General features: G+C 40.4%; 1 protein-coding gene across 1 annotated transcript; it reads left to right on the top strand.

The window, feature by feature from the left end:
- The first annotated feature begins 2,586 nt into the window (after nt 1–2,586).
- CCDC62 (coiled-coil domain containing 62) lies at nt 2,587–14,778 on the top strand. Its single transcript, XM_032199366.1, has 8 exons — nt 2,587–2,659; nt 3,516–3,604; nt 4,629–4,729; nt 5,336–6,070; nt 9,806–9,986; nt 10,153–10,284; nt 11,921–12,013; nt 14,121–14,778. Exons 3-7 carry the CDS (start codon nt 4,713–4,715, stop codon nt 12,005–12,007), a joined length of 1,152 nt encoding a protein of 383 aa, XP_032055257.1. The 5' UTR covers nt 2,587–2,659; nt 3,516–3,604; nt 4,629–4,712; the 3' UTR covers nt 12,008–12,013; nt 14,121–14,778.
- The last annotated feature ends 748 nt before the right edge of the window (nt 14,779–15,526 follow it).

Below are 15,526 nucleotides of genomic sequence, written 5' to 3' on the forward strand. Positions count from 1 at the left end.
CTGCTGGAAACGTGAAGCGCTCAGCGTGCTGCTGACGGCTTCGGGCAAAGCCCACAGGTGGCACCACAGCCGCAGGCAGCGTTTAGGGGCGGTCTCTGTGCCTAACATACAAAGATTTCAATTGAAACCGACCCGGAGTTTGTTATCAGGAAACTGGGACGCTTGTTCTTCGTGCTGAAGCGTGTTCTCCTTCTTGTGTTTCCTAGAAATTCAGCCCGAGCTTTGAGAGCAGCACCATTGAGAAGCAGAGGCGAGAGCTCCAGGTTTTAATCGCAGAACTGAAGGATCGAGATGAGGAGCTGAATGCCATGGTTGCCGTGCATCAGAGGGAGCGCCTCGCCTGGGAAGATGATCGGCAAAAAATACTGACTCTGGCAGAACGATGTGCCTTATTAAACAGTAAGCATTGTCTGTAAAGAATAGAATCCCGGTCTTTCAGTAAGTTTGGATGCTTTGAGCCCTGACTGACAGCGTTGAATCATGTAAGGAACCATTTCCTACACTTCAGCCTTACATTTAGTTCTTCTTTCTGAGATCAAAACTTCTACAGTGGTACTAAAATGGACTGATCATGTAGGACGTTCATTTGAATTTGTAAATTGCTTCTGTGGACTCATGAAGTAACTATGGAGAGAGAACAACTTGCAAGCATGCCGGTGGTCTGCAGAGCCCTGTGCCCTAAGGTTCTGCTGCAGAGCTTTGATATCATCCACGAGGCACCTGTATAAATCACCTGGCGGCTCCAAACAGCCTTGTTTGACAGCTGTACCACAGAAGTCACCATGGAGTTTGTGTTCTGTCTGACCTGGGTAACAGGAATCCTCATTTGGAGTGCACAAAGTGAACATTCATTTCTGAATTACGTGATTTTAATTGAACACTCATTTAATTAATGGACCCAGGATTAAATTCCTGTCCATACATTAGCATAAAATCACTGTCCAGTAATTAAAATCTCAGAAATATCTAGCCTGATTTCTCACAAATATCTTCTCTTTTTTTTTTTTTTTTTTCAGATGAACTGAACAAAAGAAATGACATTATAAAATCCCTAACCAAAAAGTTAAAGCTCTTAGAATCTCAGCAGAGTGACAGTAAGACAATATGCGAAATTACACAACAGAAGTTTAAAGAGCTGTCTCAAAAACTAACAGACATGACTCTTCACTGTCAGGGTCTGGAGGTAGGAGTTGAATAATGGTCTGATTTTGCAGTCCAAATGTGTGGAATGCCAGTGACACTTGTGAATTTCACTAGTGAATGAGTATTTCAGATTATCAGGCTCCTGAGTTGTGTGTCTTTTAGTACAGTAATCTTAGATCAAGGTGTCATGTGGGGGGAAGAAAAAAAAAAGCTTTTCTAAACTAGGATTTGGAACTTGATGTTTGCTTACTTAGTTTTGGAGAACATTGTTCAGAACCAACTTGCTTCCAAAAATCTCAGGAACCGTGACTTCATGTTAACCCCCAAAACTGTACTGGTACTTCACTGGGAAGTTCCAGAAAGTCTTACTTACACTACTGGTTACTATTAAGAACTGTTAATATTCTGTAACTGGTTTAAGGATATGATTTATTTTTTTTAATGACTTAGCAATGATGTGTTTATTGTAATAATCTTTCTCCGTGTCCAATACGGTAAAGCAGTATTCTGTGTTTCCATCTATCTAATAATTTTAAGGCATGCAGGCTATTAAGGCCCTTGATTACTAGCAAGTTTAGATGTGAAAGAACTGGGGAACAATTTCTGTTTCAGCCTTCTTTTGTCCAAATCCTCTGTTGCCATTCGTGATTTTTAAATACAGTTGTCCATACATTTGCTGGCAAAACTGTAACTGAATTAGTGAAGTAAAAATTGACATCGTTATTTCTGTTCACTAGGAGGAAAATCAAATTCTCCGCTGCTCCGTTTTGGAACTGTCTGCTAAGAAAGGCCAGCTGCAAGCTAGAGAACAGGAGCTTCTTAAAAAGCTTGAGCTGAAGGTAACATCTGTCATCTCATCAGGCACTAACTGTGATCAAAATGCAGTACATTTATTGGTGACTGACACAGTGTTTTAGTCTGTGTTGTTTTCACATCTGTTTAATTCTTTGGGTTGACTGAGAAGGAAAAAGTAGTCAACAAACAATAAGCTCGTTTATTTTCATAAAAAGGCATGTTTCCTGGCTTTTGATTTTTTTTCCCCTCAAAAACCCAGAAGGAAATTTGTGAAGTATCTACACCTACTGCAGTAAGGTGTACTGTTGTTTTGTTGAGATCCATATGTGAAGGTAAAACAATAATTAGGAATATGTTCTATACAGGGAGAGGCTGTACTTGAAACAACTGATTACATTGCTGAGTTTACATCTAAATTAAAGCTGGAGAGTGCACTGCGTGCAGCAAAGGCAGAAGAATTCAGTCTCAACAAAGAAAAGCAGGACCTCAGACTGAGACTGAGAGAACTAATATTTGAAACAGATAAGCTGAAAGGTAAATGTTTATACCAGGCACCTCATTTAGTATGGACCAGTGTGATTCCTTTTCATGCTGGGAAATACTATGTTTTGTTTTAAAGATGACCTCTGTGAAAAGATGAAAGAAAATAATAAGCAGCAGGAAGAAATCATTCACCTCAAACAAGAAAATGTCTTCTTGAAGAATGAACTTGCACTTAATGGTAAGTGCGGGCAGTTGGCTTTTCAAGCCTCGGCTTTCAACAGATCAGAACCTTCTAGATGACAGCAGTTCACTGGAATCTGAGGGAGGCAGCTTCCTTGACATTTAATAAAGGTAGATGCCCTTGTGTGTTATTCTGTGAAAGCAGTACCTAGGACTTCTGCAGGGACAGTTTATAAAACCTTGTAAAAGCACAGAGTTCACCAATGTGATGATGTGTGGAGGAGTAAATGGTTCAGAGGATTCTCTCTTGAGAATTTTTGAGACTTTCATGTCTCTCATGGTATTAATACAATAAATGGGGGTGGTGTTCTTCCTTCTGAGTTAGGTTGCATGGAAGTTAGTGATATACTGAAAAGATGCAACATGCAAAGTCTAGAGCTTAGGCCACGTGAAATTACTAGCCCGTTCACTCCCTCCTGTGGGCAGCAAGCAGGTGTTGCTGTTGAAGCAGCAATATGTTCACAAATTCAGTTTGGTACTTTGGTACTCAGTATTTCCCAGCACTTACCTGTACAAGGCATGTTTTAGAATTAATTGGTAAGCTTCTTTTCCATGAAAGAATGTAAACATGGAAAAGTAAAATGTATCAATCAATGAAGTTGAATATTGCTACTAGTAAAACTAGATGCTGGTTTAGGTGAAAAGCCCAAAGAAAATACCTAATAAATCTGTGAGACAACTTACTGTGTTTTTGTTCAGAGGGAAAAGAGATCCTGTTGATCTTAAGAAAGTGCTTTTATTTTGTTTAGGTACTAGTTTCTACTGCTACAGACATGCATAAACAAATGTACTTGATTTGTGTCTATTCACTTAAAGTAAGTAACTTGAAAACTATATAACATGTTTTGAAACAGTTGAGAAAGCAAAGAGAAAGGATCAACTTCTTCAGTTTGCCAAGTCTAAACAAGTACGGACTGACACGGAGCTATCAAGTTTGCGACAGGTATGACCCCAACTGTGCTTCTGTTCTGAGATTATAAAGACGTTTTTCAGTAACATCAGATTTGCACAGAACAGTGTGAAAGTTAAAACTGTCTGTTCTTAAATAAGAAAGAAAAAAAAATCAAATTTGCTGTTGCTGCCTTTTTGAGACACTATCAAATGTTGATTTTTTTTTGTTGTTTAAATTAAAAATCCTTGATACAAATCCTTGTATTTACACAGGCTTTTGGCCTCTATTGTGTAGTTGTATCTACTTAGTTCTGCAATGAGTAAACATCCCCGCAGCACCCTGGTGAGGTAACAGTTCATCAGTGTGTGTATAACCAGAAGGTGCTATGCTCCGAAGTCATCTGAAAGGCAGTGGGAGTTGGGTGTGCTGGCTCACGTGTGCCCAAGGTGAACTCCTGCAGCATAAAGGGCAGGGTGTACCAAAAGAGCTCGCTTCAAGGGAGACTTAAACCCAGTGTGTTCACCTGCACTTATTTGATGTTTCCAAGGCACGTTCAATATTCTTTTATTGCAAATAATTGATCAGTGTGTTATCTTTCAAGTTAGCTATACAAAACATTCCGTGCAGTGAAAACCAAAACTGCAGTCATCGTTCCTTGTTCTGTAATTTTGCTTTGAACAACATAATAACAACTTGTGCAGAGTACTGAATAGCAGTAATGATGTTTTATTTTTGGTTCATTGTGGTTTAGTTACAGAAGACCACTCCAGTCCTGTAATAAAAATACTGTTTATTTCAGAAAAATGTTTTTGTAAATACATGGAGAGAGAGTCCCTTAGATTTGGATGGCTTTGACAATAAATTGACTACAGATATATAAAAATGGGTTGTTTAAAAACAAATGCACAAAATAACAACAAAAAAACCTGCACATATATTAAAAAAAAAAAAAAAAAAAAAAAGCTTATAAAAATATTTTGAGGATCTATTTGGAACACCAGCAGTGTGTTAGTGCCTGACAGCAGTGTTCTTGCATTCCAGAACTTCATTAATGTGCCTTGCTATCTTTAAGCAGATCTATGTAAAACAGCAGCGTGACTTGCAGTTTCTTCATGTCAACTTGGAGAACACTCAGGAATTAAGGCAAAAGCATGAAAAGATGGCATATGAAAGGAGGTACAGAACTCTTTATTTTTATTTTTTTATTTTTATTTTTTTTATATATACTAATTCTCTCCAGGAGACTTCACTGTTGAGCCACAGTTGGCATTCTGAAATAATGTGTATTGTGTCAAGACGGCTTTGCTGGACTTGACCAGATATCCAGTGCAGTTGTCAGGTAGCTGTTTTACGTGGTCAGGACACCATGAGTATCAGTTACAGAACTGAAGCATTGTATGGAGGTCAGACAGTTCTTGATCTCTTTTAAAAACTGGAATATTCTGGTGGTACGGCTGTTAATCTGGCCCGCTATTCCACGTTTGAAAAACAAAATTCAATTTGCTTTCAGATTAGGAAATTGGTGCACACCCTGAAAGTTCAAACAAAATTATCAGTTGGGTAAAACATGAGGGAACTCTCAGACTCTCTTTTTACAAAGTAACGTGGTCAAATAGGGGCAGGCTTCTGTTGTGTTTGGGCAGGATGCAGCTGCTTCTTAGTATATAAGCCACTGTAGAACCATGGCTACAGCCTCTAGTTAATGTATAGCTTTATCCAGACTAGTTACATATGCTCTTTAAATACATTGTTTCTGATTATTTCTTTTTCACACCATTGTAGCATAGGTACTGTGTTCCCTGCTCCTGAAAGTAACAGCCAAACAGAGTCGGTTAGGACTGACGGTACCCACAGGGTGTGCGAGGATCATGGAACTGCACAAGTTCCGAAAAGCAGGGTAGAAAACACCTCTGAGATGTGTGAAGTTGATAATAGACTGTTACTGGATGCATCAGGCTTGGAGAAAACTACATCAGCACGCTTAAATCGGTGTCAAAAAGTTGTGAAAGGCTTGGCAGTGGAAGAAGAAGAAAAGCAGGATGTTGCATCAAGCTCTGATGAGCTAGACAGCAAGCTATTTTATGAGGCAAACAACACGAGGCTGTTGAGAAACAGGGAAATCTCTGAGAATGAAGTGGAAAGCAGAGACCAGCAAACTTTTGAGTCATCTTCACCTGAATATTGGCTTAACATCACTTCTTGTGTAGATTCGCAAAATACTTTTATCCAGAACGCCACATCTGACAAAGCTGATAATGAAAATAAAATCTGGGAAGAGAGAACTGGAATTTTGTTTGGTCAAAAAAGCAAAGAGACCTCTGTTGCAATTCACACATCTGAATCTGAGTCCTTTAGTAGTAACTGCATTATTAAAAAAGATGCAAGGTGGAAACCCATATCAGATCCAGAATGGCTGAAGATTTTCAAACCCGTAAAAGGGAATGGAAGTAAATTGCAGAGAAAAGATTGCAACTGTCCTAAGACTGCAGAAGAGATGACATATGCCAGTTCAAAAAGGTTATGTACTTGTTACATTTAAGAAGTAGACAGGGACAAACTAAAGTTATGTAGAAACTCGAGTGGACAAGCTCTCAATAATTTGTATTATTTCAGGGGATCTTTAAAGTAACTGCTGTTTTAAAATTAGACCACCAACTTGAAAAGTGGCAAATTTAAAACAAGTTAAAATAGCTCTAAGGTATCATTATTCTATTTTTATGCTGCATAACTCACCAAATAAACCAGTTGAAGAGAAAAATGCAGATTTTCAAAAATCTTTTGATTTTTGGAAATCCCAGATGTTACTTGTAAATCTGGTGGGTTCTGACTCAGTCCAGATGTGGACTTGTACAGTGACATTACTGTAAGGCAAGAAACAAGCCCAAATTTTGTGTGATGTTTTACTGACTGTGTTATTTCTGTTGAGAAATCACACAGCGGCTGGGCAAGAATGTAGGACATGGCTCTTCCGTGCAGGCTGCTTTTCCTCACTCAGGGCAAGATTTAAAGGACAGCATCTTTGTTCGTGGGGCTTTCTCCCTGTGTTTATACTGGGGGAGGAAAGCGGGATGTGTGGCTGGGGACAAGCAGAATGAGGTTTCTAATTCTGAGAAGTGTCAGAAAAATACTGAAGTGTCTCAGTGGCACTGGAAGGTGTCTAAAATATAAATGCTGCTTTGCAGTTATAGAAGTTGTTTTTATGCCTGCACAAGCAAGGGCATTCAGAGCTGTGACTGTTTCTATGGATTTTTTGTGCTGGTTCCTCTTCGTCCTTTTGAAAAAGTGACTGGCTTTCCAGTTAACACCTCTGAAGTTTTCTGAAGATTTCTAAAGTTTTACAAAGCAACTTCAGAGCTGCTTTTTAGATGGGCAAGGAAGAGGTAGCTTTCCAGCTGATAGTTTGACATGTACAGTAAATGAACAGCTGTTTAAACCTGAAAAGAGTTTTAGCCAGCAAGTCTGGCCCAATACTCAAACAATTTAATGTTATGGAAGGGAAGTATCTGATTGTACCAATGCTTTTATTCTATATTGCTTTTAAAACACAAATACCATAGAAATCATTACTGCAATGAGACAGACTTCTTCAGAAACAAGGTGAATGAGCAGCTGCTGGAAAAAATAATGCTGTCCTGGCACATTTCCATGCAGCTTAGCTGAGCTTCTTGTGTTATTGACTGTCTTCAGTTTCCACTGTCCACAAGTCATAAAACAAGACTTCCCCTTACGTCTACCCTCACCTCTCTGTATTTACTCTGTCCAGCAGCACAAATGACACATTGTCACCCCTACAAATCTCTTTTGAGGCTGAGTCACTCAAACTGCTTTCATTTTTTGACTCATCCTTAAGGGGATTTTAGGGGAGAAGGAAAAACTCAACCCAGGCAGTGCAGGCAGAATGGATATCAGTCAGTACAGGGGGGCTGCTCCAGCCATTTGGAGTTCGCTGAGCTATCAAGTTTCGATCCTAGGAGCTATGCTAGGAGAGACTGGAGATGGATTGACTCCAATGCCTGTTCTCCAGCCATTGCTGATTCTGATTTCCCACCAAATACATTCTCACCCTGTAAATGGGAGGGAGACTGTGGTATTGCAGTCCTCAGCATGGGCATCTTGTTTGGCTACTGCCATTAATGCCTTAACACAACATTCCTCCTAGGACTTGAATCTGGATCCTCCAGTTTCCCATTGCTGGCCTCATAGTGCTGATGATGTATTCTGTGTGTAGGGAAGGGTGCTGGCACCTCCCTGTCAGCCCAGCAAATATTTTTGACATGAGTTCTTGAATTCTGGACAAGCCAACAAGCAGCCTATTAACTCTGCCAAATACCATAGCCAGCTGCAGGAGCGATCGTGAAGTGCTGTAAGGCAGGAATCCTGTCTGTGTGCTCTGGCTTAAGTGACTCCATTTACGTTGGACCAACATTTACTGGCTTGGGATGTTTATCTCAGTTCTGTTTTTAAAGACAGCAGTTACTTGTTCGGTGTGCCCCCACAGGAATAAGCCACCCGTGCCTTGAGCCAGCTCCCTGCCTCAAAATCCAACCCATTTCTCCCCGCTCCCTCCCAGCCTGTGCAGTTCTTCAGACCTGTCTGTGCTCATTGCCTTACCTCTGTGTCCTGCTGCGAGGCTGCTGCAGCTTGTTTTGTCACAGCTCTCCAGAGCCTGCTCTTGTTAGAAGCTCACAAACACGAGCTCCTCTTTTTTAAGAGCCTATTGTACCCCTGTGTTTTACAAGAGAAGTGGAACGAGACACAGCATACGGTTCTCAGCTGGCACCTCTCACAAGGGTTTTTTCTTAGATTGAGTGGCACTGAAAAATAAAACTTTTTGAGGCAGCCTTGCCAGGTATGGAATAGATTGCACCACCAAAACAAGTATCTAAAGAATACTTAACCAAACATTGGAAATTTGAAAAGTCTTTTATTTAATGGATGTGTATTTAACTGATGCAGGCAGTGCTAGCAGTCATGTTTTGTTCAGAAGAGTGAGGAATATGGAGATGTTTTATTTGGGGAGATGGTTGCCATTTTATTTACTTTTTGAAAGCTTTATGAAGTGGAAATAGCAGCTGAAGATGAAATGCCCTGCAGAGCTCAAACCTGCTAGCAGAATCCAGGGCACGTCTTTGAACAAACTGCAGACTGCATTCAGTCTGGGGGCCAGGTGATTTCAGGGAAAGATTTCTTACGTATATTTGGGCTGCTGCTGGGTTCCCTTACTGCTGGAGCAGATGAGCCAAAACAATTCCTAATGTGCTTCAGCCTTTGTTAGTTTTAGGCTTGATTTGTGATCAGTTGTTGCTGGAGCTGGCAGAGGGATGTGGGACGTTCTGATAAAATTCTGATTTAAGCCACTGAAATTGAGAACTGTTTTTTTTGAAGGGTAGGCTTCAATAAAGTTAACTTTTCGTAGGAGAAAGTTGTGAGAAAGTTTCAATCCTTATACATGCATGTTAAGGGTTACAGACCCTATCAGGGCAAGCTGGTGGTATTTGTAAGTCAGTGTTTTGACAATAATAATGTTCTGGGCCTGATTTGTTGCTTTAATTGACATTTAAATTGCTTTTCAGATAGTCCTAAATATACTCAGATACACCCAGTGATAAATTAATATTTTGTTTTGCTTTAAAACCTAGGGGAAGATGCATGCCAATAGCTTGTGTGCGTCAACTCCACTCTGAAATCATAGGCAACTGAATGTTGGGTTTAATTGCAGTTTACCCAAACTGAACTTTAAATGTACTGTTTCCTTCTGTATTTGTAAATAAATATAAGAAAGCCTCTTTTGGAAAGCTCTCCTGTGATCTCCAAAGTAAGATAGTGGCGTTAAATGTCTGAGATTCTCTTGAAAAAGTTCACCTACAAATATTAATTTGCCTAAGTGGTGATTTCAAAAAAAGAAGAAAAAAGGAATAGTTTACGAGAGAAGGAGTACCACCGGAGTAGTGGGAGGAAGTAGATACTGCCTTTTGTATGCTCTTTGGGATATTAAATACATATCCTAGCACACGGCAATATCTTCTTGAAATTGGTTGAATGTCAAACCCTTGTCCTCAGAGACTGAAGCTCATCTAGTGAAGATGTCAAACATGGAACAGCTCTGAGAAACAGAGTGATCTCACATGTTTGGTTTTCTTGGGTCGGGGCCCATAAATATTTATTTATTTCTCTTTACAAGTTTAAAAAGAATTGTGTTGCTGTTTCTGGCAATATTTTCTTTTTCTTTTTCTTTCTTTTTTTTTTTAACAGTGAAGAAAATGTGGATCTGAATTCTTTTCACTCGGATTCTTCCCGTTGTTTGACTTCCACCCAGAAAGGAGACAGACCTCAAAGATGTGAGAAGTTCTCCGATGCAAACTCCCCTCTGGACATCGGTAACCTTTCAGTGATTGAGCCAAAAAATAGATGCTGCAATCCTACCGTCAACAAAGTCAGTACTTTATTGCAGAATGTGTTTTATTAATTTTATGGGGAATTATGACTGATTTTGAACTGAGACATTTTTTAATGGGAGAGATGATTCTTGCTGTTATAACTCTCTCATCTATTCTAGAAAGATGATTTCATAACTGCGGCTTGCTTTCTGTCTCCTCCAGGATGCCTGCTACCCCACAAGTAAGCTGCAGCGTGCATTGGCTGAGTCTCAACAGATGGTTGCTGATCTGGAGCTTAGCACTCTCCTCCACATGAGCCCTCACTGCGGTCCAAACAGCAGCAGCATTAATACGGTATTTGTTGCTCTTCTGTGACTAGATTTAGGTGGCTGAGAAGAGTCACTGTGAACACTGTGCTTGACCTGTGCGACAACATTATAAGCAATATCCTCCTCATGCTTTGCTGCAGAGCAAACCTCTGCATTCCTTCGCGTAAAATGCTTGGATTTTTTTATAGGATTCTTTAATGCTCCTCAAGGTCATGACAGGATTTGACTTTTGCATGTGTCTAAGCAGATGGAAGGAAGAAGGCATTTTGGAGCAAGCTGTAGGAGGTCTAGAAAAAAGCGAGCACAAGTATGACTTGCACTCAGAACTGGTTTATTATGCTGGCTATATTTGTGGAAAGGAGGACAGTACAGGAAATGGTGATATAAAGAATAGTTTTGTGTAGGAATATAAGCCTGACTCTCAGCGTAAATAACCTTTGAATTTTTGTGGGTTAATAGTTTTAGTTCTTTCATTGCAGGGTCAGAGAGCATACTGAAGGGGCAAAGAACCCGTCTAACAGCTGTCACAGCAATGCATTTTATGAACGTGAACTCTGATAGGAGGTTTCTGTCCTGAGTATGTGAGCTACAGGAGTCATTGGAGAAGGAGGCACTTGTTTGTTTTCATAAATAGCCTTAAGAATTTCTGCTTTGACAAGATTTGTAACAAAGGAGATTGTATCACTTGTCACTAGTGTTGATGTGTATCACAAAGGGAGAATTTGGGCTCCTAATGAGAAGGCTGCATGCTGAAACTTCACCTGTGCTTTTCCTCTGAAAGTATTACCTCTCCCTAAAAATGTTGCACTCCTTGAGGCCTTAGATGAACTTGACTAGAACAATATTACTGTAAGTACCGGACCAACAAAAGTAATTCTGATAACATTGAGAACCAAAAAACCTTAGTTGTGCTGGGACTGGCTGACAGAGGATAAAGGTTGCGTGCCAGCATTTGCATAAACTGAAAGAATATTTTGTTCAGAAGTTCATCTGCAGGATTTCATTCAGCCTGAAAGACGGCAGCAGTGTAGTCCTTTGCAAAGACTATCTTGTGGGATGGATTCCTGAAAAGCCCTCTGCAGAACAGTAGTTACTTGTGGCTCTTGCCCAGCCCCATCAGATGTCTGGCTCCTGCTCTGATTGGCATGCCACAGCTCGGCTGAACCAGCCATCCTTTAGGCGAGAGCACGACGCTGCTTTACAACCTTACACTGCGTTTTTCAGCTTGGGAATTGGCTTCTCCTTTGGAATGGCTGTTGCTTCGGCGGGTAGAAAATAAAGCACGCTCATATTTTCTGGCAAGGGTAGCTTCTGCACCACATCTGTAGAACTTTGATCTACTTTCGGAGCAGTTCTGGGCAAAAACTTGTCAAGCATGTTCTGGTTAATCTATGCAGGCTAACTAATCTGTGCTTAAAACCAGGTCTACCTGAGGCTGTTTTAAACTGCTCTTTAAAACACGATGCATATAAAAAAATAACCCTTAAAATTTAATCAGTGAGAATTTGTGCCTGATGAATTCTGTGCCCTCTTTAGGGGAGGGGGGAGGAGGGAAATAAAAAGTGTACCATTGCTGACCGCCAGTTTGAATGTGGGACATCTGTAATTCTTATTGTCCAAGTTCCTTGATTTCCATGTGGTGTTTTTGCATTACAATATAGACATCAGAACTTGCAGAGACTCTTCACAGAACGCAGTTGTCTGGTACAGAAGAAAGAGGTGCTAAGCTTCCGTTCTTTTCTCTATGATATTTTGTGAGTATGCTTTTTTTTTTTTCCCCACTTGATTTATTTTTGTTTGTTCTCATTATAAATGCATCTGCAATATTAATACAAGTCTCTGGGCTTCTGAGATGAGCCTGGCACAAGATTCTAAGTGCACTGCTCTGAATGCATTTCCAATAAAACTCTTGTGAGTACTGTAGCAGCAAACAGATACTAAGGCAGCCAGTAATTCCTTTAGTCAAATAATTAAACTTTTCTCAAGCATGTTTCTAACACTTCCTGCTCAGAAAAAGTCTGGGCTGTCAGATCTTGCAGGTCCATTCCTGAGCCTGCAGCTTTTCTTGTACCTGCACACAGCTTATTGTAGTTGGAGTCCTTCTGGGTGTTACAGATAACAGGATCAAGGATATGAACATTGTTGAGTAAGAGATTGGGAAGTGTTTTTCAATGCCACGGCCAAGGGCTGTTTTAGCATATTGTTCCAGGGCTCGGAGCTCCAAAAGTAGAATGTATTGAGTAGAGCTGTTTCAGAATATAAAAAAAGCAGCCTTGCCCATACCAGATTGTTCTTCCTTTTCTAAATCAGGAAATTTCTCACTGTCTGATTATTTGTTCTACCAATGTGAGTTGGATGCTTGCAATAGGCACCATGTCGTCTGGTTCTGAGGACAAAAGGGTAACCAGATATGGTTAAAACACAGAAAACCACATGAAACTGAGTAACAGCTAGCAACAATGGGGGGGGGGGGGGGGGGGGGGGGGGAAGGAAATCTTCCAGTGCTGACACAACCCCAGAGCATGTCTGCAAAGGGAAATTATTACTCTGTAAGCTGGAGTGTGAAGCTGTGTGGCAGTGGCTTTCTAGTACTGGTTCTTCATGGGGACACTGGGGGTGCTCTTACGCAATTTTGGGCCAGTGGAGGGCTCAGTTCTTTTCTCGGTATATTCAAACTGCACTCTGTGTCTCTTCTGTGTCTCTTCTGTGGAGCTGAACCTTTCATGCCCCTGGGAAGTGGTGTTGGTTTACAGCACCCCGACGTTCTGCTGTTTCGGCAGGTATGCTCTGCATTAAGTGCAGAGACACTGAGTCTTCTCTCAAAGTGAGTTGGGTCTGCTTACTGCACGCTAATGGGGCTCTCAGAGGAAATGGATGCTGAGTAGCTGGAATGCCCGGCCTCGCTGTGCTGTAATATTCCTGTGCAGAGATCTCTTCTTTTCCTATAAGGATAAGCCCCAAGCTAAAAGAAGCAGGAGGGTTTGTAGATCGAAACCAGTGCTGTGACTTGCATCCTGAAACCACTGATGTTAAAAAGTTTCAGGAGCAAATCCCCAAAATTGCTGAGCACCGTGCTGATGCAGCAAAGTGGTAAGCACATGCTTAGCCTACAGAAATAATCTCATTTGCTTAAAGTGAGAAAGAACTGATGGAACAAACGTACCCACAATTCACTGTAAATCCATGACCAGGTTTAGTGACTCTGCAAGTCACTGGTTGCTGAATAAATCTTAATTTTTTCTCTTAATAAAAGGCATTGAATCAACTGTGATGAGTTAAAAACAAAGCAGCTTTTGCAGGTTCAGAAGTAACTAACATGTTCATGTAATTTTGTATTGAAAAGTGATGGAATTTATTTTTTGTTGATTGCTTTCAAGTCACTTGATGGCAGATGCAGTGCTAAACATTAGGTTAATTTCCTGCTGACAGTGATTTAGCTGTTTTCACCAGTCAGTCATTTTCTCTTCAGAGAGAAACTGAGCTGGGGAGAGCTGAAGAGCCACACAAAGGAGGAAAGCATTGGGAAAAAAGGATCTGTTTGGTTTTGGACAGCGTACTGTGTGCCACTTCTTGTTAACTGTGACTCAGTGGCAGGCCAAGGGCACAAAGATCACTCCTTTTTGCAAAACAAAATGAAAACATTTTATTTCATAACACGCAAGTGGTATCCCTGAGAGTGTTGTCCTTCTGTGAAGCACTTCATTTACAAATCTGTCTCCTCTTTATATTTTTATTGTATTTTTTGGTCTGTCTTCAGTATGAAAATGCATATAGTAAATTGACGTATATGTGATTGCTTAATATATTTCAGAGGAAATAAAAGCCTTCTGTCTTTTAATACAAATCTTTAATTTTCTGCAGTGGATGAAGACATTTCCATTATAGAATTATTTTTGAGAACTGAAGATCAGCAGCCCATCAGCTACAATGGAAAGTTACCTAACTTTTTTTTCGATAGTTCTATGAGTGTTTGAAAGACTCACAAGTGGCAAAAGATGTGACTACGCTGGAATACATTTCAACTTGAAATAAAACATAGAATGATGCCAAGGTAAACAAAACTATTTTTTATAGCAATGAGGTCAGGTTAAATACTGGCTTGTTTTTCTAAGAATCTTCAATGTGTAATTGTTACCACACAGCAACTATTTTTCTTACCTTTTTTATGGTGGTTCAGAAATAATTTTAGAGCATGACACACCAAGCATTCATTTTTGTTAGTTTATTGTTTTTGTTCTGAACTTGCCATGTAGAGAGATGAATAATGTTTATAGGAAGTTCCCAATTAGTGTTGTAACCAGGAAATGCCTCCTACATTGTTGAAATTGGACAGCTGTCACCCACAAGGTGGGCAAAACAACTCTTCCCCAGTGAGCAGCTATTTATTCTAACAAAAGCTTACAGCAAGATCAGGTGTTTGTGTGGACTGTTTTAGCACTGTATGGCAATGGCTAACCATAATGTGACTGGCTTTTTAGTATTTAAACTCTTTTTATCTTTGACTACTGAGCAAGACATTTCATTTTCAGTTTGAACTTTTTTTTTTAATGAAAAGGTCAAATAAGATAATAAAAGAGATTATTTTCATACATCCTTCTGGCATATTTCACACACTGTCCAACACATTCCGTACTTAATTTGATGATTCTCTGGGACATGCGACACCAACTGCCCAAAACACGAGTGCAGGGCAGGCTCTGGGTGGCCACTCAGCCGCATGTGGCTTGCAAGCAGCCTGGGGCACCTCTGCCAAGTCCACGTCCTTGTACACAGTGCCAGCGCTTTCACTGTGTGGGGGTAGCTGAGCAAGGGGCGTCTCTGGCCCCAGCCACTGCTACGAATTAATTGCAGTGAAATAAAACACTTGCACCATGGTTTCCCCTTGTTAACTTTCACATAATTCTCTGCTTTCTCTTTAATTACCTAAATGACAGCCTGCTTTCTGTCCTGTACTAATGGCCTCAAAATTAGTTGAACAATTCCGGTCACAGCTGCCGTCCTGCAACCTTTCCCTCCTCTGCCTACAAGCGTTACAATTGGAGGGAGTCTCTTGGTTCTTTTTTCAGGAGACAAAGGCTATTTTCCACAAACCTTTAAAGCACATTTGATTCCTCTACCTGCAGAGAAAATTTCTACGCTCTAGCCTCAAAATGTAATGCTATGGGTATGACAATAATTCCCCAGAAAAAGTCACTGACAGCAATAGCACGATGCTCACCCTGAAGCTGTCCAGCTGCTACCACCCGACTGGTCAAGTTAAATCAAAC

This window comes from Aythya fuligula, chromosome 17 (genome assembly GCF_009819795.1).
Source record: "Aythya fuligula isolate bAytFul2 chromosome 17, bAytFul2.pri, whole genome shotgun sequence".
Taxonomy (NCBI): Eukaryota; Metazoa; Chordata; class Aves; order Anseriformes; family Anatidae; genus Aythya; species Aythya fuligula.

Bases quoted from the DNA above. Each gene is read 5' to 3' on its own strand.
- CCDC62 (XM_032199366.1), top strand. The intron at 6,071-9,805 runs GTTATGTACTTG...TTTTTTTAACAG, and splicing joins ACATATGCCAGTTCAAAAAG to TGAAGAAAATGTGGATCTGA. The intron at 9,987-10,152 runs GTCAGTACTTTA...TGTCTCCTCCAG, and splicing joins GCAATCCTACCGTCAACAAA to GATGCCTGCTACCCCACAAG.